Source organism: Carlito syrichta, unplaced genomic scaffold (genome assembly GCF_000164805.1).
Source record: "Carlito syrichta isolate Samal-C Ts95f unplaced genomic scaffold, Tarsius_syrichta-2.0.1 Scaffold303299, whole genome shotgun sequence".
NCBI classification, from domain to species: Eukaryota; Metazoa; Chordata; class Mammalia; order Primates; family Tarsiidae; genus Carlito; species Carlito syrichta.
The window spans coordinates 118,810-146,254 of record NW_007247395.1 but is presented as its reverse complement, the minus strand read 5'-3'; the positions used below and the strand labels follow the sequence as shown (position 1 = coordinate 146,254).

Below are 27,445 nucleotides of genomic sequence, written 5' to 3'. Positions count from 1 at the left end.
GCTTGTACTCCAGGGGAAGAAATGGGCCACCAGCAGCAAAACAGTGGCATCTGTCAGTCATTTCCCGTGGCCTGTGGGGGAGAAAAACCACTACCACAGCCCAACAATAACATCCAGAGCTGCTCTAAGAGCAGGGACACTAGCAGGAAGCTCCCAAGAAACAGATTCCCAAACATACCTCTCCCGTCCTTCACACCCCAAGTCCCAAAAGTCTGTTTTCTTTGATGCTCAGTGATTGACTACCAGAAACAACCCTTCTGAGTCAGAGGAATTAGACAAAAATGTTTCAAGGAATGTTGTGGTTTGTGGAGGTCAGAGGCATTCTGATGAAGTGACACTGATATCACTATAGAAAACTGACCATCCTTCTTATCAGGGAAAGGTCAAGAGACTTATCACACCCAGCAGCTTTGTTTCAATCAGTGTTCCACCTAGCTTACATGCTCTCTTAGGGGTGAATATAAAGTTATAACAGATTTCAAATTTGTATAAATATGCCAGAATATATGCAGGTCTAACTGTATTGTATCCATTAGTTATGCTGACATCATTCAAAATATTCCTTACTGGGCATGGTGGCTCACACCTACTGTAGTCCCAGCAACCCGACAGGCTGAGGTGGGTGAAACGTTTAAGCCTAGGAGTTCAAGACAAGCCTGGGAAACAAAGTTGTATGTTTGGGAAACATAGCAAGACACCATCGCAAAAAAAAAAAAAAAAAAAAAAAATTTCTGGAACTCCTCTTTGAAAACCTCATTTATAACCAATTTAAATGTCACAAGAAGTAAACAGTCCCTTTATTTCACCCTCTCACTCCAAATGAGCCCTAAATGGTAAGAACTCTGTTTAACAGTTTGGTTCCCAATGACTCACAGTAATTCCAAAAAAAAAAAAAAAAAGACCAGTTTACCTTTACAGGAAGAAGAATGGCCTACACCCCCTTCATTTTTACTCTGGACATTTACATAGCCCGCTCAACCATGATATAATGTTGACGATAGCATCAACAACAGCTATCAATTACTCAGGGCCTATGTGTTAGAACGCATCTTCATAACAGCCCTGTGTAGCCTTCATTAACTTCATCTTACAAAGAAGGTATCATTAACTTCATCTTACAAAGAAGATAACAGATTTAAATGACCTGCCCAAAGCACACAGTCAGCATCTAAAACAGGATTAAAATCTCTATCTGGATCAGTCTAAAGACTGCACTCTTCCCAAGATACATCAATCACCTGGCTTATGTTCCCTTTTTTATTTTAAAAATGTGGGATACAATTCGGATTAGGTATACAATGGTCATCATATAGGTAAAGTTTGGACCTCCTTTTGGTCCCCACTCTGCCTGGTTTGATTGAAATCAGGTACTGTTATCGATGTTGTGTCCCCTGCTCCCTCCCCTGGCAGTATCCCACTACTGCCAATCCCTTTCTTATGGTATTATGGTAAATGTTCAGGGTCTGCTTATGAGTACGAACATATGGTACTCAAACCTCTCAGGGTTTTCTCACTATATCCTCAACCTGCATCACTGATGATCAACTAGCTGAGAACCAACAACCTGTAGATGGCAGGTACCAGTCACAAATCCACAAGGATTTTTTTTTTCCCAAGAGGATGTAGAAAAATGATTTGGAAGACTGGAAGTATCAGTGGCATCAATCTACAACCTACCAAAGCACCAACTTTGAAAGAGGCTATAATGCTTAAGGGACACAGAAGCTCTAGTATATACATTTACTAATTTCTTAAATGTAGCTATATTTTCCTTCCTTCCTTCCTTCCTTCCTTCCTTCCTTCCTTCCTTCCTTCCTTCCTTCCTTCCTTCCTTCCTTCCTTCCTTTTTTCTTCCTTTTTTTTTTGAGTCAGAGTCTCACTCCGTTGCTCAGGCTAGAGTGCACTGGCATGCTCACAGCCACCGCAGCCTCAACCTGTTGGGCTCAGACGATTCTCCCATCTCAGCCTTCCAAGTAGCTGGAATTACAGGTGCACAACACCACGCCCGGCTAATTTCTCGATTTATTGCAGAGACGAGGTCTCTCCAAGTTGCCCAGGTTGGTCTTGATCCCGTGGACTCAGATAATCCTCTCACTTCAGCCTCCCAAAGTGCTGGGATTATAGGCATGAGCCACCATATATTTCTATATGGTCCCACCTCCTAAACCTTCCAGGCTAAAATAGAAAATCTCTGGTACATGGAGCAGTGATGGTGAGAGGAGACAGGCTGTACCCAACCATCAGAATCACATTTCAAACAGGAAATTAGGAGATGATATTTATTTGTTGGAAATATGGATATGCTGGGACCTGCCTTAAGGGTCCCAGATTCTCTTCTTATCACAAAAATGATCCAACTGAGTCCAGGAGAGGTTGGCATTGGATACCAACATAACACAATCTGCTTAAAGTAATACGCCACCCAGCATTCAACAGATGGTCTACAATAATCCATCCAGCATTTAACAGGTGGTCTACAGACATATCAGCGTTAAGCCATGAAAATATCTCCTCCTGCTACTTAAGAAATGACAAGCAACCAAGTATAGCCCATCCCAAATGTGGCACACTGCTTGAAGCCATCAATCAGCAGAATAAGCCATGTTTTTCTCACTCAATTCAGAAGGCAAAGCTACTGTATGTGACACCATAATCTTAAGGGATAAATGTCACTGTATCACCAGAGAGTATGTTCTGATAAATAGCTGTCACTAATGACTACTTTTAAGATAAACCACTGGTGGAAAATATGTCAATCTAAACCTTTAGAAGGATTATTACATGAGGGTACTTCCCAAACTGATCTGTCTTACCTTAGCAGAATTTGAAAAAATCTTAGATGCCATAAATATTTTAAGCTCTACCTAATTAAGTCATTTTTTACATAATCCATTTCTCCTTCAAAGTCTTTCCATGAGCAATCTTGAGTTATCTAAGGTAAGGTAGGATATGTCAACAGCCATACGAGCAAGCAGCATTACACTTCATTACTTTCATTCCAGGGAATACACTCAGCTAAAAATAGCAGTTTCCCAAAATTAAAAAGAATGAAGGGTCTCAAACCAGGCTACATGGGGACCAAAGGAAGGCCCAAACTTTACTTGTACAATGTCCACTTGTATACTTAATCCTGAATTGTACCACACATCTATAGAATTAAAAAATAAAAACAAGATTGAAGTGTCATGCTTCTGCTTCTGGGGAAACTAAAGTAGAAATGAAATCCAAAATGTCTGAGGGGGACCAAAAACAGTGGAGGCAGTGATAAATCAAATACTGAATATGTCCCTTTCTTCCTTCTAGCAGCGTTTCATAAGCAGAGCTTCCAGCAACATAAGGGGCAAAGCAAGAACTAGCCATGAGAAGAAAGAGCTGGAAGGCTGAAGATTATATCTCAGATTCTAACCCTCAAACCATCACAACAGTGGCCGAGAAGAGGTACTGAGTTCCAGCTTCAGCATGATTTTAACCTGACTTGGGCCTAAGCAAGATCTGAATCAAAGGACTTCAGGACCCGCCTCAATGTCATTAAATAATATTTCCATTATCCATTGTTAATTTTTTCCCATACCCTCTTCCTTTTGGCTCTGTATTTGATCTTTTACTTGCTTCTGCATTGTCGTTATCATTTGTTATACTATATTTGCAATAATATGTTCATGCCCTGAGCCCTTTGGAGAAGAATCACCCTATACATCTAAAAGACAAACAAACAAACAACAAGTAATAAACAACTTATTTTAGCACGGTAACATGGGAGCTATGAACAGCGACTACTGCATGCCACTGGCCTGTTCTGATGCAACTGGAATGAGGTGTGCATGTTTATATGTATGCCTGAGTATTATGCACTCTGGCATAAAGGTCTTTTATTTACTTAATTCTTTCACCACCAGACTAAAGATTCTGAAAGTCTTTCCTTTTTGCTCTGTAAACCAATGTAAGATTTGTTAGTGCTAGAAGTTTAACCCCCCTTCCAAAGTCTTTAAAACATAGTGTTCTTAAAACAATTGCATCATAAAAACAGAATTAATTATTCTCCCTTGCCTTTCCCAGATTGTAGGGGAAAAAATAAGCTATTTTATTCTTTTTTTAAAATTTCATATGTCAGAAATTTGGTGTTCAGGGTTCTCTCATTCACTCCACCTTACTGATATGCCATAGTTTATTCCTCCAACCCAGTAGAAAAGAGAGAAAAATAGTCATCTTACTGCACTTTTCTAAAATATCCAGAAGCTTTTGAGACAGGGACAAAACTTTTTGAGAACTAAAATAATTGCTTTGCATAGTCCCACTTCTGTCTTTCCAATAAAGCAGAGAAATCCTGGAGATGCATTACACACACTGGAAGACTTGTCTGGCCAGTGGAAACAAGAGAGTGAATCCACAGTGAGAGTGTATGTGCATATAATTTCTCAGGTGAAATGAGAGGTAAGATTGCATAGGATGGAGAGGAAGCACCTTTACTGCAGTTTGCCCCCTCAGAGCTCAGGGTGTTTACTTTGTAATGCCAGATGCCCCAGGTGGGAGTCCTAGAGACTGTATGAGAAAATACAAGATGAATATGGATTCATAATGTGTGTGTGTGTGTGTGTGTGTGCATGTGTGTGGTTTTAAAGATGGAGTCTCACTATGTTGTCCAAGCTGGATTGAAACTCGTGGCCTCAAGCATTCCTCCTGCCTCAGCTTTCTGAGTAGTTGGGACAATAGATGTATACTACCACATCGGGCTCAGAACCATAATGGATAGAAGTGGCTACATAGAACTGTCAGTCAGAAGATAGCAGCAGTATCCTGGAGCCGGAGCCGGGTTCAACCAACCCAGCAACATAACAAAACGGCAGCAAGAGCAGCTCAGGTTGAATCATGAAGGCAACATGTGACAAAGTTAAGTACAAGTAGCTGTTTATGTTGAGTTGATAAGCCTCGAAGTCACTAGGGAAGTATAAATGTCTGTGGGAGGTTTGCTAATTATAGGACAGGCCAGCTGACTACACACACAGGGCTGAGAAGAAAACACTCAGGGAAAAATAATCACAAAAATTTATAGAGATTATATCTGGTGATAGAGAGGCTAGATGATCAAAGATGATGGGGATGGGAGGGCTGAAGGTTTGGCTGTCCTGCTGTCAAGGTTAAGGGTTGAATCCAGAGGTACGGGGAGAGGCCTGATAGAGAAGTATTTGCTTAAGGGTCATATAAAAATGAATGAAAAACTGATGAAAGGATAAATAAAATGTGCTACATACCTACAATGGAACAGTATTTGGTTATAAAAAATGAAGTACTGATACATGCTACAACTTGGATGAGCACCAGGAACATTATGTATGCTAAGTGAATGATTCTATTTATATGAAACCCCTAGAATGGGTAAATTCATTGTGACGGAGAGAAGATTGTTGGTTGCCAGGGTCTGGCAGAAGGAGGAAAGGGGGAGTGCAACAAGATTTCCTTCTGGAGTGATGAATAAATCTCGAAACTAGATAGGAATGATGGCTGTACAAAATTGTCAATGGAGTAAATGCCACAGAATCATACACCTTAAAATAGTTATGTTGGCCGGGCTTGGTGGTTCAGTCTGTAATCCCAGCACTTTGGGAGGCCAAGGCGAGTGGATGGCCTGAACCCGCGGGTTCGAGACCCGTCTGGGCAACTTGGAAAGACCTCGTCTCTACCATAATCAAAAATTAGCCGAGCGTGGTAGTGCGCCTGTAGTTCCAGCTGCTTGGAAGGCTGAGGCAGAAGATTGCTGGAGCCCAGCAGGTTGAGGCTGCAGTGGCCAGGATTGTGCTACTGCACTCCAGTCTGGGTGACAGTGAGACTTCAACTCAAAAAAAAAAAAAAATAGTTATGTTATGTGAATTTTACCTCAAGGAAACACACACACACACACACACACACACATGCGTGTGTGTGCAGGCTCAATACAAGTGGATAAAGTCTGTCAGGAAGCCTCTAAGGGAGGACATCGCTGGACTGCTGGGGAAGAGACCTGGTTGATTTTCTTTCCTTATCCTTCTCATTAGATTGTGAACTCCTTGGGGTGGGGGATGGGTGGGGGGAGGAGGTGATGATTATATTATACTTATCACTGTATGCCCCACAAGGCATAGTATATAGCAAGTGCTCGATCTGTCTTGAATGAGCCTGAATTATCAGACATTAAACATAAAGACAAAATAGCATTTTTCTCTTAAGTTGGGTTTTTTTAACATGTTTAAATTTAAATAGTTTCTCTGTTACAATAATGTAAAGATAAACTTGATTAAATAATAAAACTGGATTCACGTCATATCAAACTATCCAGAAGACAAAGGAAAATTTCAGTTATCCAGATATTTGCCCTACCCATTCTAACGGGTGTTTCAGAATGTATTTACTAAAATGTTCACTCTTCATACAGGTGTTATCAGTGACAATGCAGGCAAAGCCTACATTTACCTATTGCTAAGCCCAGTGTTAATTAACTAACATGGGTTCCTTTATTTTTCTCTTGCTTCCAGGGACTCCCTAATTAAAATTCTCTGTAGTTCTACAAAAGCAAAAACTGGAAGATTTTCTGTCTTTGGCAACTGTAGGAAGTACTTGCCTAGAGGATTCATGGATATATCCTCTTTCTTGATGGCTTATGTGAAAGAGGATACCTCACATGAGCCAAGCTTGTGAATTTGAATATTTCTTAACTAAATCCCAGTAGTCAAGCCAATGTTTACCTCAAGTCAAGATGGGGTGATGATGGCGAGTTGAGAAAGACAAATGATAGGCTTACGTGGTACTCCCTGAGACTGGATCTATGAAAACATTCTCACAATTCTATTTCAACTGATAAATAAACCATCTATTTCAAATGTTGGCATTCATAATATAGAAACATTTTAAAATGGGAAATATGACCTTATGTAGAGAGATAATGAATTGCTTAACTCTTTAGAAGTGGACTCATCTATACATCCATAGTAGGATTGTGTAAACAGCTCTAATAACCAGCAGACATGAGTATTGCTCAGCATTTTCTTCAGCATTAACACTGTCTTTTTGATCAAATGTCTCCACTGACAAGTCTCATTCTATGTCAGGATACTTGATTTTCATAATTTTTCTTGTCTAAAAGTAAAATATTTTCAAAGGAACACAAACTTGACCTATAAAGATAACAAAGTTACAACCCATTTGACAATACAAAGTGGCAACTGTTACTTAATAGTAAATTTAATGAGAAATTCAATGAAAAGCTGTAGAAAGAGGTTTCAACTATAGATGAGACATGAGTGCAAAGCTAATCTTTATAAATGGTACAAATAGAGGACATGTATGTCTTCAGGCTGAAGAACTTCATATTATTAATGTATATTCCTGAGTAATTAAAAAAAAATCTCGTTTGACACTATTCCCTAGTTTCATCATTGCATTAGGTCAGCAATACAAGCACAAGTTAATTATAACCTCAGGTTGCTAGCCAGGGAGGAGTCACTTCCTGGATATTACCCTTATTCTGCTTGCAAGTATGTTTGATTTCTTTCTTTCTTCCCTTCCTTCCTTCCTTCCTTCCTTCCTTCCTTCCTTCCTTCCTTCCTTCCTTCCTTCCTTCCTTCTCCCATTCCCTTCTTTCCTTCTTTTCTTTCCTGGGCAGTATATATCAACAATAAAACTTGTTTTAAAAATAGATTTTCATAAGTATAAATAGTAGTTTAGAATAATAGCTCTTCTCCACGCTACAATATTTATTTTATTATTTTGTGCTATACCCTAAAACATTTTAAAGCTAACAAATTAAACAAAAAAATTCAGTTAACAGAGTTATTTTAATATTGTGAAAGTTCATTTGGCTAACTTTTGGATTCATTCAAATTTAGCTGACTTTAAATTTCACCACTGGATAGAAGAGAACTTTCTTGGTTCCAGGGTAACAGCCTTCATGAGAATATACTGGACATGAAGTAGTTAATATGAGCAAAATTCTATTAAAAATTTCACTAATCCAAAACACATAAGCCTGGGAAGAAAAGTTTTCAAATTCACTGAAACTTAGATCAATCTGATGTTTTCCCCCAAGCAGTAGAGGATGTAATGCAGTGGGGTTACAACATTTGCTTTAAACAATTACAACAATGAAGAAACCAATATTAGTACTTGATACATAATAAATGTTCAAATATTTGTTAAATGAGTAAATAAATGAATGAACATATTAGTAAATAAATATATTGTAATTTTTTTTCCTTTTTAAATCATAGTTAGAAGATATGCTGCCGAAAATAAATAAGTATTCAAGGATTGTTCTTCTTTGCTATATTAATAGTGGACAAGTCACTGGATGGTTTCTTGAGTTTATGCAAGAACCACATAGTGGACGTGTAGATGTTATATTGTTCGTACTTGTTTTAAAGCACCAGTTTTTAATAAAGCCAAATACCAACTTCTTTCCTCTTACAATTAAAACAATATGTTCATGATTCTATTTAGTACCTGATGAACTTTTAGGATGGCAAATACACACTACTTCTTCAGAGTGGAGGGGATTGCATGGGGCCATTAAACCCTCCAGCCTGATTCACATTTGCTAGAGGGAAGTCTGTCTCCATACAAGTTCACTGCCTCATCCAGGTTGGCATGCAACCTCATTCTCATTATCCCATGTCAGCAAAATAGATCATATGAGGAATAAGCTCTTTTCAGGCATGTGTTTTGTCTTGAATTGGAAAGAGGAGGGGTCAAGGGGAAAGGGAGAAAAAAGAGAAGTCAAATAAGTTGAGCTTCCAATATGTGTCATTCTGCTAGGGGATTTTTTTACAAGTATTCAGCAGGTCTTCTTTACTAATGTCCTCTGTCTCATAAGTTCCAACATTCTAGATTGAGGGGAAAACATAAAAAGGCTCAGAGATGTCACAGAGCAAGACATTATAAATTTACGTGAAAATCAATTACCCCCCAAAATAAGTGTTTTACAAACACAGTGTCTCTACTAGGGGATTTATGTTTATGACCTTATCTAATAGTTACAACTCTATGAGATGTTCTTCTCTTACAAAGGACAAAAACCTTGACACTTTCTAGGTTATGTGATTCACCAAAGACCACACACCGATAGTAGCAGAACTGAGAGGCAAACTCAAGTTTATCTGGTACCAAAGCCTTCCTCTGTCCATTACAATTACATTGCTAATAAATTCCATTCAGCATCCCATGTCCTTATGTTCACTAGAATGTAAGCTTTTCAAAGCAGGTAACTTGCCTTTTTCATCCTTGCATCTCTAGCACCTAGTATGGTACCTAACACATAACATCTCAACATGTAAGTGTTGAAGGTATGGATGAATGGTTAAATTAATAAGGAGATAAACCACACCGACTGTCAGATCTGGAGGGGTTCTAACCAACCACTTCATTTTTTAGATGGGAACACCAAGGCCTAGAGAGACTGTGTCATTTGCTTTAGATTATGCAACAAATTATTGGAAGATTCAGAACTCGATTGTAGGTCTCTTTGGTTTTCTCCTTTACAACATGCTACTACTGAACAAACATTTTTAAAAAACATGTTCATCAACTCCACATGGTTTCCTAAGCATTCTAACCTCTTGATTTAATTTTTAGTTGCAAGCTATTCTTCACATATACAAAGCAATGGAATTTAGGAATCCCACCAGTGCACTAAAATGAAAACTCCATGAGGACAGGGAATTATATCTGTTTTGTTTACTTCAACATGCCTGGAACTTAGAAGGTGCTCAGTAAATATTTGCTGAATATAATTTCCTTTTCAGTGATGAACAATTCTTCATAGATAATGATGGTTAGCATGGATGAGGTTAACAAATACTCAAATGATCACATATTTTAGTAAAATTGTTCAGTGAAATGATATGCCTCTTTCTCTCCCCTTTCTTCTTTCATCTGTAAAATGGGAAAAAAATGTGCTGGATACGGTGGGTCAAGCCTGTAATTCCAGCACTTTGGGAGGCTGAGGTGAGAGGATTGCCTCAGCTCAGGGGTTCGAGACCAGCCTTGGCAAGTTGGTGAGACCTCATCTCTACAATAAATCACAAAAATAAGCTGGGCATGGTAGTGCATGCCTGTAGCCAGCTACTTGGAAGGCGGAGGCGGAAGGATCGCCTGAGCCCAGCAGGTCAAGGCTACAGCAGCCATGAGCATACTACTGCACTCCAGTGGACAACAGAGTGAGACTCCAACTCAAAATAATAAATAAATAAATAGAGAAAAAAATGATGGCATTCATTTCATAAGATTATTGTAAAGATAATAAGGGATAATATGTACAAAGCACTTAGCATTGAGCTTAATACATAATTAACTCTCATAAATGATAGCTGTTAAGATGGATATGATTTCTTCAAATTAAATAAATAAGGGCCCACATAAGAAGGAGTTGGAAGAAGCAAAGACGAAAAAGTTGCTTTATGCATTACACCTTGTAAAATATTCCTGCATGCATAGTTCTTTATGTGCTTCAAAGTTTGCAAATTCTATAAGAGCCGTAAGTTCCAGAAAGCATCTGGAACATCATAGATACGCATATGTATGTTTTTTCCTGGAATTTTTCTTGTGAAATTATAGAGGCAAAGAGAAGACATAAGTAACATTCAGATAAGCATATGGTGATTATTCCTGAAATGTTGCTATATTTAACTTTCAAAAAAATTACCTCTCCACGAGTTCTTGTCCATTCCAGCAAAGGGTGTCATTTTCCGCCACAGGGCTATGGCTGCAGATGTAACCAGGCAACGCACTATAGAAGCTGATGAAAGATTTCAACTTCTGAATTAGCTCCCTAAAAAAAAACAAAACATCTGCGCATAAGAAGCAAGTAAACCCAGTATGAGAAAAGTTTAATTTCCTTATCAGCATGACAGAAAGGCTCTGCCAAGCTGATTAGAGCAATAAATGATTTTAAAAGACATTCTTGGCTACAAGGCCACAATTTGGTTTTTTTTTTTAATCAATAAAATGATATTAGAAAAAAGTTGCCTGCCATATAAGGTGCTGTTCCTATCAGAAGGATGATTTAATTCCAACATCCATTTTCTAAGACGTTCTGCTTCCATTTTTTGTTCAGAATGCTGTTACCTACATTTTCAAAGGTGCTGATTACAAGGCACACTGGAGCACTACATATCTTTTGGTTTCTGAGTGTAATTGAGTGCATTGATTGTAATTTACAATGCTATTACCCTAGAGATGGCCCCTTTCCATATAGGCTGTGGCTAATGGTTGCAGATCAGAATCACAGGGTGCCCAGAACAGTATAAGCTCTATGAAATTCTCCTGACAATAGGGTCAGAGAAACTCACATCTGCTATAGCAAGAAGGTCTCTTTGTTCTTTGGCTGTATATTGTGGTTCCTTTGAGGGGGTGGGAAAGGGAGAGAATTCTGGTATATTTTATTGTTTATTTGCTTTGGTTTTTCTGCTGCATATAAGGTGTGTGTGTGTGTGTGTGTGTGTGTGTGTGTGTGTGTGTGTGTGTTTTGTGTGTGTGTGTGTGTTTGTGTGAGAGAGAGAGAGAAACAGAGACAGAGACAGAGAATACATTATACATGTAATTGTATATAAACACACATAAATAACGGCAAAATTTTTGGTCTATTGCTCAGTTTCAGATCTACATGGACACACAAAGCAAGACACCCTAGACTGGAGAGAAGTGAATATGTTTATAAAGGAATATTAAAATATTTATGTAATAGATGTCCAGTGGTAAATAAAAACAAAACACACTTTATTTTTTAAAGCAATGTTCCTGATAGAAAGAAAGTAAAAACATTTTTTATACCCAAGTCTACCTTATTTCTGTACTAAGTTTGGAGACTTTGGTCAGGGAATTTTCTAGTAGTGAAGTAATTATTATACTGTCTCCACGATAATAGTGAACTGGCCAGATGTACAGGCCTCTGTAGGAACCAGAGGACTGAATCTCATTTGAACACTGGGTAGAAGTCCTGAGCCCAGGAATGCCTTGTAAGTGTTGTTCTCAGATTTGGCCAAAAAAGAAAGAATGGTGGAAATATCTTTTTACACTTAATTCCATTTTTCATTTTGTTACTGTTTTGGTTTAGTATGACTTGTCCCCACTAAAACTCAAGTTGAGGCTTGGTTCCCAAATTGACAGTGTTTGGAGGTGATATCTTTAAGAGGTGAAAATGGATTAATGTCTTCTCTGCAAGGCTGGTTTAGTTCTTGAGGGAATGGGTTAGTTCCCATGACAGCAGGTTGTTATAAAGCCGTGTTGCCTCTTGTGTTTGTCCAGTTCCCTTCCATTTCTCCACCATGATTTGACACAGCATGAGGCCCTCATCAGAAACTGCCAGATTTGGTCACACAAACTTGAATTTCCCAGCCTGATATAGAAACCTCTTTTTAAAAATAAATTACCCAGTCTCAGGAATTCTGTTATACCAACATAAAACAAACTAAGACAATTACCGTAAAACTATTCATTTCAACTAATGATTTAAGAGGGTCAGGTAGAGAGAGAGGGCTCTCAGCACATGATCACAAAGGCTTGGGTCACAGCAAAACCAAGGTGATGAACAGAACAACTCAAGAAAGGTTATTGGGCCATACATAACTCCTGATACCCCAACAGTTGATTCCTGCTATGGCCATATCCTCTTGCAGTCTACTCCTGCTGCTTCAGCACTGTCAATCTAAAACGAGAAGAGGCTCAATATAGAGCCCTGAAAATAAAAGTCAACATTATAGTTTCTCACAGAGGAAAAAGATGGGTTCAATTAACATCTAATAGGAGAGATGCTCTGTTTTACAAGGTAATAATACAGTTCCCAGGAGTGGAAACCAAAAGACTAAAGTCTGAGGCTGAGTAATTCCCCCCACTCCACGAGGAAACGGAATATGGCCATTAGTCTATGGGAAACAATGACCCTCTCTTTAATGAAAGAGTTTCCCTTAGGCCTCCCACCTCCAAATCCTCTCTCACTAACATAGCACATGGCAAGAAAAATTGAACCCATAGAAAGGCCTTCCAATTTGATTTCCCTAGAAGTTAAAAAAAGTAAAAATAATTCCCTGAACTTCTCCCAATCCTTGCAGGTTTTTTTTTTTTTTTTTTTTTGGCTGATCATAAAGATTACTGGCAAGTTGAAAAAGATCCAGATGAGGTTTGATCTAAATGTTAAGGGAATGAGAGGTTGCAATAAACATAAGACATCCCACTCTAGTATAGAAGGGTATCATCTGGAAGGGTCAAGGTAAGAAAACCACAAAGAATGTGAATAATGTGAACACAGTCTGGGTCATCACATTCTAGAAGTCAGGGAATGTCTTTGAAACTTGAACAAGGTAACTTGGGAAAATAAAAGGTCGTCTTAATTCATTACCTCCATAGCACGTATAGGATAGGTATAGGAAGAGACTGTGTTTTAAAAATTTACTTCTGAATGAGTTATTTTGAGTTTACAACTCAGTTTTATTTATTAAGCATGTTATAATGATTGGTTGGGTTCTCAGAACAGTTCCTTCAACCTGTTAAAAGTGCTGAGAGCAACTGATTTTGGAGACTGTCCCAGCTGAGTTGCAAATGCCAGTTACTCCCTCACTTACCCAGCAGTGAAATCTTAGGCAAATTCTAAACTTCTCTGAGTTTTAGTTTCTGTAAAATGAAAATAATGATAGCACCTATCTTGCAAAGTTACTGTGATGATTAAATGAGACAATACATGTAAACTGTTGAGCATAATACTCATATAAGTAGTCACAGTACCTACACAATAATACACAAAGTGATCCCTGCACAAAGTGATCCCTCCGGGTTAGCCATTGCCAATATTACCATTATCATGAGTCTCACTGGCATGCTCACAGCCACCACAGCTTCGACCTGCTGGACTCAGATGATCCTTCCGCCTCAGCCTTGCAAGTAGCTGGAACTACAGGTGCGCGCCATCACGCCTGGCTAATTTTTTGATTTATTGTAGAGATGAGGTCTCACCATGTTGCCTAGGTTGGTCTTGAACCCTGGGCTCAGGAAATCCTCTTGCCTCGGCCTCCCAAAGTCCTGGAATTATAGGCATGAGCCACCGCACCTGGCTAAGTCCCTCATCTTTTTGACATGGGTATTTAATAAGTACAACCATGTTCTTTCCCAACAAGGTAAACCTCTTGACTAATTTGGTGTATCAGCTTGAATGATCTTTTAAAATCTGAGCCTGGTAGGAAGGTGGGGTGGCTCTCTCAGGTATCTGTGTCTAAAAACTTCAGAATCTGATGTGGAAAACTCAGATGAAGACAAGTTAGAAAAAGATAAAGTAGTCACCAGAGGAATGCAAATCAAAACCATAATGAGATACCACTTTCCACTCACTAGAAAGGTTGTAGTAAAAAAAAAAAAAAAAAGACAAGCCAGGCTCGGTGACTCAGTCTGTAATCCCGCGCTTTGGGAGACTGAGGTGAGTGGATTGCCTGAGCCCGCGGGTTCAAGACTCGCCTGGGCAACTTGGCGAGACCTCATCTCTACAATACATCAAAAAAAAGCTGGGCGTGGTAGCACACGCCTGTAGTTCTGGCTACTTGGAAGGCTGAGGTGGAAGGATCACCGGAGCCCAGCAGATCAAGGCTGCAGTGACTGGGAGTGGCCACTGCACTCCAGTCTGGGTGACAGAGTGAGATTCCAACTCAAAATTAAAAAAAAAAAAAGAACGACAACAACAAGTGTTGGTAAGGACATGAAGAAATTGAAACTCTCATATATTGGTGGTGAGAATGCAAACTGGTACAGCCAATGTGGAAATCAACCTAGTGGTTCATCATAAAGTTCAGCATGGAGTTACCAGATGACCCAGCAACTCCACTTATAGGTTAAAAACCAAAAAGATTAAAAATAGGTACTCAAGTACATGTTCATAGCAGCACCATTCACAGTAGCTAAATGATGGAACAAGACTGATGTCCATTCACTGATGAACCAATCAAAGGTAGTATGTGCATACAATGGTATATTATTCAGTCTTGCAAAGGAATGAAATTCTGACACATGTTATAACATGGATAAACTTTGAAAACACCATGCTAAGTGAAAGAAGCCAGTCCTGAAAGACCATGCACTATATCATTCCATTTATGTAAAGTGTTCAGAATAGGCAAATCTATGTAGACATAAAGAAGATTAGTAGTTGCTTAGGATTGGGAAGATGAGGGTTGGGGGATGATAACTAAAGGGCATGGGGTTTCTTATTGAGGAAAAGAAAACGTTCTAAAGGTTGATTGTGATGATGGATGCACAGCTGTAAATGTACTAAGATGATTGAATTATATATATTAGATGGATGAATTGTATGGTATGTGGATTAAATCTTTATAAAGCTGTTGCCCTTGGCCCTCCAAAAAAAAGGTAGAGAAGAGGTGAGAAATATGCCTCAGAGAAAGACAAGTTTGTCTACTGAGGTGAGCAATGCCCCTAGGAAAAATGAAAGGAGACAAGAGAGCTGGGCAAAGTCAGGTCTGAAAGGAAATAAACATAGAAGTGAGAGACAAAAACATATTTGTAAGAGCTGCAACTTTAGCACTGCAACAGCAATAAACAGTGGTTAAAATCTACTTCTTCCTACATCTTTTAAAATGAAGACTTTTGGCTTTCTTTCTCACTGTAAAATAAATAAATGCTCACTATGGAGAAATTAGAAAGTAAAGAAAGGTAAAAGAAAAAAAAATCATAGCCCCACCAGAACGAGATAATCACTGTTAATATTTGAGTATACTTCCTTCCAAACTTTCGAGTGAAGTTTTGCATTTATTTATTTAAAACCTATTCTTAGCCGGGCTCGGTGGCTCAGCCTGTAATCCTGCATCTTGGGAGGCTGAGGTGAGTGGATTGCCTGAGCCCACGGGTTCGCGACCCGCCTGGGCAATTTGGCGAGACCTCATCTCTACAAGAAATCAAAAAAATCAGCCAGACGTGGTAGTGCGCGCCTGTAGTTCCAGCTACTCAGAAGGCTGAGGCGGAAGGATCGCCGCAACCCAGCAGGTTAAGGCTGTGGTGGCCGGGAGCGGCTGCTGTACTCCAGTCTGGGTGATGAAGTGAGACTCCAACCCCCCCAAAATTAAAAATTAAAAAAATAAATAAATAAAACCTATTCTTCTCCATAGGCTTGTTCTTTGAGTTCTTTTTGGTTCTTAGTGTATATTGTCCCCATTAAAACTCACCTAGAATTCAATGTGGATTTGATTAGAAAAGAATCTCAGAATAATAAAATAAATGCCAGTTTTTAAATAATTCCCAGGCCCGATGGGATGAGGCTGTACCTGCCTTTTGGAGAGAAAACAGCAAGTCTCAGCACAGTTAGCAAACTGGCCAATACGTAAGAATCCCCAAGGAAAGTGTTACAGTGCAAGCCATTACATTATGTAAAACGTTCTGAATTACTGTGAAAGAATAAACCTTGGTTCCCAAAAGAAACTTTTTAATTTTATTCTTGAAAATAAATTCAGACATACTATTTTGGAGGGTAGAAAAAAATGACTTTCTAAACTGTTGGCGAGTTAATGAGCTTTTCAAAGGACAGTGGCAACAGGTGATAATGTCCTCTGACACCATCACAGCAGCAGAGTGTGACTGGAGTAGTTTACCTCCTGCCGAGTTAACTGGGCCTCTCTTTTTTCTCCTCTTCTTTGTCTCTTTCTGTCATTCCTTCCTAAACTTCTTCCAGCACAAGAATTAAATGCATGTTATTTCTATCTTTTCTTAAATAAAGCCTTATATCCCCAGCTTATAATTTTAAAAGGAGACGAGTTGACTATTTCCATTCTATATTTCTTTCCTTAAAGAAAGACACCTGAAACTAAACTAAGTGACATATTAATTACCCATGTATGGCTCAGTCCAGATTGTTTTTCTTTGTGCTAGTAGCCCATGACAGACAACAAAAGAATCTCCACCCGTGAACTAAGGCAGTCTGCTCAACTGAATTGTCTCTAGAAATAAAGAGGATAGAAAATTTGGTCAATTAGCTGCCTGGGATAGAAAATGCAATTTGATTGAAGGGAGTGTTCTTTGATTTGAATTCCAGTTTTCTTTAATACGTAGATGTCAAACATACCATTGACACATAAATAGTGGAGCCCACAGCTCTTAGGACAAACCCAACATATGCTTACAGCAGTCTGCTCAGGAAAAAGTCTCTTCATAGAGGTTTACATTCAAGCTGTTAAATGTGGAACTAAAGGATAGGGCCCCTTTGCTTGCACGAGCCATTTTGAAATATTGCAGCTGGGTGCACGTGATCTTCCTGGAGGGATTTCATCATCCTGGAGAGGAGTGTCCCCTTCTTTGGCTGTGGGGGAGGGGATTGCCTTTGCTTTCTTGAAATGATTTGCTTGGGCAGGCATCAAAGCAGCACTAATTGGAAACCACTGCAAGTAAAAACAGCCTTTCATCCCCAATTGCAGAACCTGAACTTTTTTCCTTTATTATTAAGGTTCTTTTTTTCTTAATGTAAAGTAATATGAGCTCATTATTTTTTTAATTGAAAGCACAGGAAAGTACATAAACTAAAATAACACAAATTGGAATGATGCAAGATCATGCTTAATTCTGATGAAAAGAGTCTTTCACAGTTTGACCCCAAACGACAACTGTCTACCAGTTTGAAGACTAGTCCATACTTTTTCTCAGACTATTTCCTTTTCTTAGAACATCCCTATTTCCCTTCCTATCTGTTGAGTTTGTTTGAACTTATCTTTTAGGCCAAGCTCAAAAGTTTATGTTTTCCAAGAAGCCTTTCTTAACTCTCTCAGGAAAGCTGCTAACTTCCTTGTCTGTGATGCTGCCACTATTTTGTATATAGCTCTGTTTTGGCACTTGTTCCCAATGTATGATAACTATTTACTTGTCTGCCTTTCTAACTAGGTTAGGAGCTCCTACACTCATTGGGGCCTAACCCTAACACAATGCCCAGCTTCAAGATGGTGTTGACAAATGTTGAAAGAAGTAGAGTTCTATTTAGGGGAGAATGACTTGTACCAGACCTGAAACTAGTTGATTAACTCAGGACATACTTTGTTGTTTTGTTCAGAGGTTGGGAGGGACCACAGAGCAGTATGAGAAGGAGTGGGAGTAAGCATTGATTTTGGACCAGGGAGCTGAGATCAGCTTTTGTTCTTTTCTTCTAGGTCATTTACTAGTGTTACCTAATCCATTGCCCCTTTAGGCCAAAGTCAGAGGGGAAGGAGAGGAGAAGGAAGTCAGGAAGTTGAGGGCTGGAATACATAGACATAATTTCACAAGGGTGTAGGGATATGTGACTTTCTCACAGATTAGCAGTTGGGCCATAAGTCTGGTATATAGATGTAGGATGGACTATTCAAATATAGATTTTGGGTGTGAGAAAGAAACTATTGCTCATATATTCTACCAGACAGTATACTGGATATGAAAATGACAAAGTAAAAAGTATTAAAAGGGAAGGAGTGAAGGAGACATTCAGGAGGGCAAAGGAGGGAAATCCTGACAATTAAAACGTGTTGAAAATATGAGAGTTGGAAGGGGCTATGAAGATCTTGTTTCTTCTTATTCCAATTGTGTTACTTGTGCACCTTGTTCTCCCCTCATTGCCTTAAATCTAATGACAGATATTTTAAAGGAACACTGGGTTCCACACATAGACCACCAGTTGAGTATCAAATCGCCTTTAAATTGAACTAAGCTATTTCCAAGATTAGTTGTGTGTTGCAAACTACCCAGTTGGGGGCAGACAAAACAAACAGATGACTTCTGAGTGCTACCAAAGGAATCTTGCATTTCTTTGTGTGTTGTTATTTTAATAAGGCGAAAGACTTTTCAACTCACAATCAGATTCAGACAACTTGCTCACAATCTCCACAGACTGAATATTACAATAGGGTTCCTTTGCAATGATCATACTTCTAACCACAGAGGATGGAACTCGGGCATGGATGTAGGGGGTGCTTGAGGCACATATATTTTTCTGGACAGTGTGAAATTCTGTGCAGAACACACTGAGAAATTTATAAAGGTACTGAGCTAAAACAAACCCTCCTAATAACATCAGATTGGGGGGCAGGGATAGTGCATTTAGCAAGAGAGCATCTTAATTCCTACTTTGCTCTCCCTAAGAAGGTTTGCAATGTCTATTTGAGGGAGTTCAAAGTAAGTAGATACTCTCCTCTTGTTTTGTTTTCTTCTTCTCCCAGAGAATTCACAAAGAAAGGCTCCACCTCAGACTTTAATGCTTTAGTTTCAAAAAAAGAGAGAGAAATACCATGGGGCAGGCTCAAGCTCCCAACACCCAAAGGATCTCTGTCTGACCATTTTTTACTCATCTACAAGCTTTGCCAATTTTTCCTACTATCTTTTATTTTCTCTGGGGTTTAGCTGCAAATTCAAAAGTGAATTTAAACAAAGCATCAAAGTGCCCAGCCAAAACCCTATTTATCGATTTCTTTCTTTTTTTCCTGGAGAAATCAACACCCATAGTGCTGTCCCGGGTAAGGCAAAAGTGAATAGGTCTTATAGAGTCCAAGATAGAAGCCTTGATACATCTCCTACTTATAAATGTGTCTAGATTGACAGAGTAATTTCAAAATGAGACTGAGTGTGTGTATTTTTAAAAAGCTCTGCATATGGTTCTGCTACAAATTTATATACCACTTCCTCCAGGAAGCCTCTACTATAACTCACCTGGGTAGAGGTTTTGTCTTTCCCAATAGGCTTCCTCTGTATCATTCTTTTGCTTTAGCATTTATAAAACTGTTTTGAAATTATTTTTATTTACGTATATTTCCCCATTAAACTGAGCTGTAGAACAGAGATTGTGTCTTTGTATTTTCAGTGCCTAGTATACTTCTGACACTTAACAGGTGTTTAGTAAATTTCTGCTGAATTCAATCAAGATATATATGTGTGTGTGTGTGTGTGTGTGTGTGTGTGTGTGTGTGTATACACACATACACATGCAAACATATATATGCATATATACAAACATACACAGTAAATTTCTCACTTAACATTGTTGTTAGCTTCATGGAAATTGCAACTTTAAGCAAAACGATATACAGCATATCCTCTAATAATGTGGTTTTGGGTTTTACTAAATGTTGTTATAATACTGATGAGAAAAAAATGGTTTTGTTATATGTCGTTTCAAGACTTACTCTATTTATATTCACTTCGTCCAAATATGGAAGGGGTTTCCACTAGTGAAAGATCCATTTCTTGGATGAACTGAGGCTAATTCCTCAGGTGATTCAGGCCTAGTGAATGCAATGGAGAATAATGGACAAAGAAGAGGTAGGGATTAAAGAGGACTTTGACAAATGGCCTAATTTTTTAACAAATGGCCTTGTTTTTCTAGAAAGAGCCTAAAGAACCCCTATGCTATAGGAAAATGATTCTCAAATGTTTTGATGTCAGCAGCCCTAAAGTGGCTTTAGAATATGTCCATAAAATTCCCTGAAAAAAGATGGAGTTTAATTTCCCTTTCCTTGAGTGTGGATTAGAATTAGTGACTTGCTTCTGGCAAATCAAATATGCCAGAATTTATGGTATGTTGTGTCTAAGAGTCGGTCATAAAATATATTGCAGCTACCTCCTTGCTCTTTTCCATGGATGCTTTACTCTGGGATTCCTTAGCTGGGTATGGTGGTGCATGCCTATTTCTCAGCTACCTAGGAGGCTAAGGCAGGAGTATTGCTTGAGCCCAGGAGTTCAAGGTTACAGTGAGCCATGATAACAACACTGCACTCCAGACTGAGAGACAGTGTGAGGTCCCATCTCTTAAAAAAAGAAAAAAGAAAGGAATAATTTAGCTAAAAATCTGAGATGTGAGTTATTACCTCTGAATTTTCCATATAGGCTAATCTCACCCAAAACCCTCAAAGTCAATAGAAAGAACTTAATAGAAAGAAAGCTCTTCTTGAGCCTGCGACAGGGTTGGCTACATGTGTGGTTTATTTAGGTAAGGCAATTCCCCTAGAGTTATGTTGGTTTTCTGATTCAATGTCTACCCCTTAATTGTAACCAAAATATTAGAATAGGGATGTGGGACCCTAGTTAGGGGAGAAGGGATAAAGAACATAAGAAGCAAACCTGCATTTTGTCCCTTGACTGTTGTTTTAAGAAATAGGAACCAGATCCTTCATTTTATCATCTTTTAGAGTGTGTAAAGTGTGCAGTATATGTGCATGTGTGTTTGTGTATACACGAGTGTGTCTTGTCAGCTTATCTTTGGTGAATTTAACTCTGACTCACTGTTAATAATAAGAATGGCTAGCCACAGGCCAAGCCATGGAATTGTGAGACTAGATTGTAAGTAGAAACTATTTTGCTTAATCAGTAAGGATCTTGAATAGGGAAATCCATTCCACTCTGTGCTGCTGTACTAGATATTTAAAGACAATAAATTTACATTTGTATGAGGCTTGCATATAATAGAATACCTTTTTAAAAACACTGACAGATGATAAAATTTAATTAGTCAAGTGCTCTACTCAGAAGATCTAAATAATATTTTATTTTATTTTTTAAAGATGAAGTCTTGCTATGTTGCCAAGGCTGGTCTTGAACTCTTGGGCTCAAGCAATCCACCCCTCGGTTTCCCAAAGTGCTGGGATTACAGGCACAAGCCATGGCGCCCAGTCCAAATAATATGTATTTAAGAAGCTTCATGCCAATGGTTTTTGTCCTTAAAACACAATTGCTATTGTGTGCTGAGATAGAGGGGAAACAGAAAAACAAACAAACAAACAAAAAAACCTCTCACCTTCTTCGGCTGGATAAGGTTTCTTCATGTTCTACATGAGCAACTTTTAATACTTTCTTGTCAATAAACAGGTCTTCAGGATAATAAGCAGATCTATATTGGCGTTGTTGAGAATGGGCACATAACTTGCCAATCTGAAAAAAGAAATACAATATAATTATATGATACTTTCACAGATATGATAGTAAAAACAAATTGTGAAATGCACTTCAATTTCTTTTTAAAAAGTAGCACAAAGTTATTATTATGTTACTAATACTAGTCAAAAAAGGTGATACGCTTTTAAGTCAAAGGACCATTGATGGTAAGAAGGCTGAAGACTGGGGGAAGGGGCCCATTCTGAGCACAGTCTACTCAGAGATTTTTTTTTTTTGAGTGGGAGTCTCACTCTGTTGCCCAGACTGGAGTGCAGTGGCACACTCCCGGCCACCGCAGTCTCAACCTGCTGGGCTCTGGTGATCCTTCAGCCTCAGCCTTCCAAGGTAGCTGGAACTACAGGCGCGCACTACCACGCCCGGCTAATTTTTGATTTATTATGGAGATGAGGTCTTGCCAAGTTGCCCAGGCGGGTCTCGAACCCATGGGCTCAGGGAATCCACTCACCTCAGCCTCCCAAGACGCGGGATTACAGGCTGAGTCACCGAGCCCGGCTTATACAGAGATTTCATAAGATGAAAAATATCTTTTTCTACAGTTGAAGTGTATATTGGGGAGGACCCTACACAGGCCCCATGCTAATAATATCCTTCCATGGAACTTGCTGTTTATATGTATGAAGAAGTTCACAAAATGGAATTGGAAAACTTAAGAACTGATGCAGGAGATGGAGGGTATGAGAGGTGTGTGTGGAGGAGCCAGTTAATAGAAGAACAGCCTTCCATGCACAGAATGCTCCTGATTCTTTTGAGTATTTTGTTTTAAGACCCAAGCTAAGGTATTCTGAAGAATATCAGTGTGGTTTCTCATCTGGCTTTCCTAAAGATGCCCAAGGGAAGAAGGCAAGTCAACCAATTAATCGCCAGTGTTGTCAAGCTGTGAATCATATAGTAAATAAACCCAGGACTGAGAGTATTAAAGAATATAGGTGCTCAAGAGAATCAACCAACCTTCCTTCCTTCCTCCCTCCCTCCCTCCCTCCCTCCCTGTCTCCCTCCTTCCTTCTTTCCTTCCCTCCCTCCCTCCTTCCATCTCTTCCTCCCTCCTTCCAGATCTCTCTCTCCCTCCTTCCTTCCTCTTTCCCTCTCTTCCTCCCTCCCTCCCACTTTCCCTTCTCTCTCCTTCCAATTCTTCTCATTCATTCATTCAAATATATGTATTGGATACCTCCCTCTAAATCTTATCCTTTTTTCACTAATGTAACAATAATTTTTTAAAATGGCATCAGATTTCTTGCTTAGCTTCATTCTAATCGATTTCTTTGGTTAAAGTATTTATAGATTTGCTTTTTAAAAAAAAATTTCAGACAAAAGACTAAATAAACTTCCATATAAAGAAATATGGATAGTGACCTTTTTTTAGGAGGAACAAGGGTCATGGAACATTGGAAGGTGGGAAAGTAGGATTTATTGAGAAGACAGCAAAGCTCCCACAGTGGGAGGGGATCCGAGGGGGTTGCCCAAATATTAACATTCTTATATGTTTCTTTTGTGCCAGATATTATGCTAAATATTATCATTCCCATATTATAAAAGAATAAATTGAGGCTCAGGGAGGTTAGATGACTTGCCTAAAACAAATCAGCAGTGGATCCACTTATCTAACTGAGCCCCATTTGTCTAGCCTTAAGACCTATGCAATATTGCCTCCCTAGAAGGTGATGCTTGATTTCCACTTGCCTATGTTCTAGATTTTGGGGGGAGAAAAAAAAAAGAGTTTCTAGTTTCACAAACATAGCCAACCAACATAGCCAAGGTAAATATATAGATTGTAATTTTATTTTTTGAGATCTCGCTATGTTGTCCAGGCTGGACTTGCACTCCTACACTCAGGTGAACCTTCCTGCATCAGCCCCTCCTGAGTAGCTGGGACTACAGGTATGCATCACCACACCCAGCATAGATTGTAAACTTTAGGAAAAATATTTGAAATATCTTATTAAGACAAGGGTTATATCTTTGTCACTTCTGTACCTCCATGGAATTCAGACTGGATTTTGTGCACTGTTGGGTGAATTCATTGAATTGAAGGAATCTTCTATTATCAGGCTTAACAAACCACTCTACTTATAAGCCATGGGCTCTGTGTGATAATCTCAGTTTCTGGATTTCTTGAGATGGCCCTGACGGCATTTACTAAGTTATCTATCTATATATAAAGGCATAAATGACATGTAGTTTGTAGAACTTTGGAAGAATTTCCATATAAATAAATTTCAAATTAGAGAAAAATCAAGAGTCAGAGTAGTATCACCTTCGGTTATAAAAGACAGTACCTATAGCTTCATATTCAGACTAGCTCTTCTCAATAGTTTATCTTAATGGAAAGAAAACAAAAGCTGAAGACACTTGAAAACATTCCATTTGGCTTTGGAATGTATGATACTGAATTTTTCAGATGTGCTTATGTACTGCTCTTTGACTTGGGCTAATATTAACTTGAAAGGAAACATCAACATTCTCTGAATATGCCCTAACTGGAAGCAGTCTGGGTGGGTGCTTAAGGCCAGGGGATGCTTGGATGGATTGAGGAGTGAAGTTCTGATCACTTCTAACGTGTACGATGCAGATACAAATAATTGTGGGCACAACTGTCCGTTATGATCACTTTATATCTATAGCCATAGACTTGCTTACTTTGTTACACTCCAGATGAAATTTCATGGAGCAATACCTTGATTTTTGTTCCATAAATATCTAAATATTATTCTGTGAACATACTTCAATGTGAGAGCTTATTTCTCCTGGATCAAAGTATTCTCAGCATATTTAGGAGCACAGGACACATTCTCTTAACCTACACTTGTTCCAAATCCAGCACCAAAATAAAATCTTTCACATATCTCTCACAGTAACTAGTCTACTTTGCAACCCACAGCTGTGAAATCTCTCTCCCCATTGAAAGTCAACCCTTTGTATCAGTGAATACTAATTGGACCACAGCTAGACTTTAAAGTTTTTAATGCCCCACCCCGCCCCGCCCCAACGTACTGGAAAGGGTTGATGCTGAGGTAAAAGTAGGAAGGTTAAGAACAAATGAGAATGTAGCCAGTCTGCAGTCCGACCTTTCTTCCCAAGCCACCCAATGTGGCATTATCAAGCAGGCTTTCCAAGGCTCTGTGTGGGGTAAGAGGCAAACAATGGTGTCCTGCCAATACTTTCACCCCCCCATCTGAAATGTGCCACATCTTATCAGACAAGCTGTATTTTCTTCCACAAATCTACCATGAAGCAAATTCTTCTCATAAACAAAGCATGCGCCAAATATATCCTCCCTTTGGGTCCTTCTCCCCACATCTTTCAGCTCCACACTGTGTAAGCTGTAGGTGAATATTATGAGCTTATTTTGAGAAGTGGACACTAAAAGAAAACACAATTTACAAAGAGATGCAGCATTCACATTAAAGTCCTTTCAGCCTCACACATGGGAAACATCAGGCAATGCTAGGAAGACTGTGTCTTATTCTTCAGCTGCACTCACTAAAAAAGTCAGCCTCAAGTGGCATTTAAAAAATCAGTATCCTGCCCAAGAGTTTTAGGCTCTTAAATGAGAAGTGCAATCCAATTTCCTTTCACTGACTAATGTACCTAGTCAAGGATGCTGCTACTTTTAAATTTGGTTAGTTAGAGTGAATTTATTGGATAGGTGAGTGTCTCTACCAAAAGACCTGGAGTATAACACCTTTTTATTTTCCATAAACTATGATTCCTAATTTATGTGCCAGATCTGTGGCAGAAAAAACAATAATGCTTTGAAGTGCTACAAGTCCTGAAATGGAAGAAGAAGGCAGGGCCTCTGACCACATCCAGGCCAGCAAGTCATTCTGGTAACCTTAGCACCATTCTTTTTCACCAGGGTCCAGAAACGTTGTCCTTGTACATACATGAGGAAAATATAATGCTGGCACCTAGCAAGGTATAGATAAGGCAGAGCCCAGTAGGCTGAGCATAGGAAGACCTGGCCTACAATCCCACTTCTGCCTCTCATGAACAGCAGAACTTCTTTCTGATCCGGCTCCACAGCTTTACTACACCTGTAACTCTAGCCTTATACAAAGGAGGAAGATAGGATATTTGAAGTGCCATATTTTATTCCAAGCTCCCTTGAAAAACCAGGTGAAAATTACTTTCTGAGTAGAATATGTTATTGTAGGGCAGGAAAATTTTATTTTCTTGACCCATGGCTGAGGCACCAGTAATAAAAGACAGATTAACAAGAAAAAGTGTACACATATGTTTAGTATAAGTTTTACATCACATGGGAGCCTTTAGAAAGGAAGACCCAAAGAAACATGGAAAGCTATGTATTTTTATGCTAAGTTTGATAAAGAAGTGGATGATGGTTGAGAAGCATAATTGAACAAAAACGGTATCATCTAATGGTAATAAACCTGGGGAAACATAGCCAGTGTATTTGTTCAGATTCTTCTCTGTGACCCTGTGTGTTCAGAGATAAGGATGTTTCTTTCCTCTGAGTGAGTAGAGGGTGGGAACCTCACACATAAAGGTCTTATGACCTGCTTCAGAAGAGGGTCAGTTAGGTTTTATGGGCTGTTTCAGGGGAGAAGGTGTAAAGGGAAGGTGAGAGTGACCTTCCTGCTTCCACTGTCTTTTCAAATGTCAAGGTGCCATACTTTGGAGTGGTGTGTCCTGAACCCCATTATTATGAAAGGATTTGAAGTTGTGCAAAGCATTTAGCATGATGCAGTTCACACCTGCACCCCATAATGGACGTGTCAAGAAATCTAGACACTCCATTGGTTAAAATCTAAATATATTCTTTATCAGGCCCCCATGTGATATTGGTTCTGGGAACTCTCAAGTGACAAAAAATTCAGACTTGATCTTTCACTCTAGATCAGTGGACCCCAACCTTTGTAGTATCAGGGACTGGTCTTATGGAAGACAATTTTTCCATGGACTGGGTGGGGGTGGGTTCAGGCTGATTTAAGTGTATAACATCTATTGTGCAGTTTCTTTCTATTATTATTACATTGTAATATATAATAAAATAATTATACAACTCACCATAAAAAAAGAGGTGTGGATGGAAATGGTAAATAAAATAATGGGTGGGCCATATGTGGATTAAAGTAAGTGTTGGATTCTGACTTAAAGCCTGCCACAAGGTGCAGCTGTACAAATGAAGTACATAAACTCACTTGCCATTCACTATTAGAGTTTTGATATAAGTCTGCAAACAACTGATTTACTATGGTCTCTGTGCAGTCAAACTTCACTGTTAATGTTAATCTGTACTTGCAGCCACTTCTTAGTACTAGCATCACCACCTCAGCTCCACCTCAGATCTTCAGGCATTAGATTCTCATAAGGAGGATGCAACCTAGATCCCTCGCACGTGCAGTTCACCATAGGGTTCACACTTCTATAAGAATCTAATGTTGCCGCTGATCTGACAGTAGGCCGAGCTCAGGTGGTAATGCAAGTGATGGGGAGTAGCTGTAAACCCAGATGAAGCTTTGGTGGCTTGCCCACTGTTTACCTCCTGCTGTGTGGCCTGGTCCCTAACAGACCACAC

At 39.1% G+C, this 27,445-nt stretch overlaps 1 protein-coding gene across 1 annotated transcript in view; it reads right to left on the bottom strand.

The window, feature by feature from the left end:
* Positions 1-27,445, bottom strand: part of GPC3 (glypican 3) — a gene marked incomplete at its 5' end in the record, with an annotated part of 220,486 nt that overhangs the window by 145,623 nt on the left and 47,418 nt on the right. The window contains 2 exons of the mRNA XM_008058339.2: positions 10,667-10,792; positions 21,752-21,885. Of these exons, the coding sequence (XP_008056530.2) occupies positions 10,667-10,792; positions 21,752-21,885 (260 nt within the window). The remainder of the gene's footprint in view (positions 1-10,666; positions 10,793-21,751; positions 21,886-27,445) is intronic.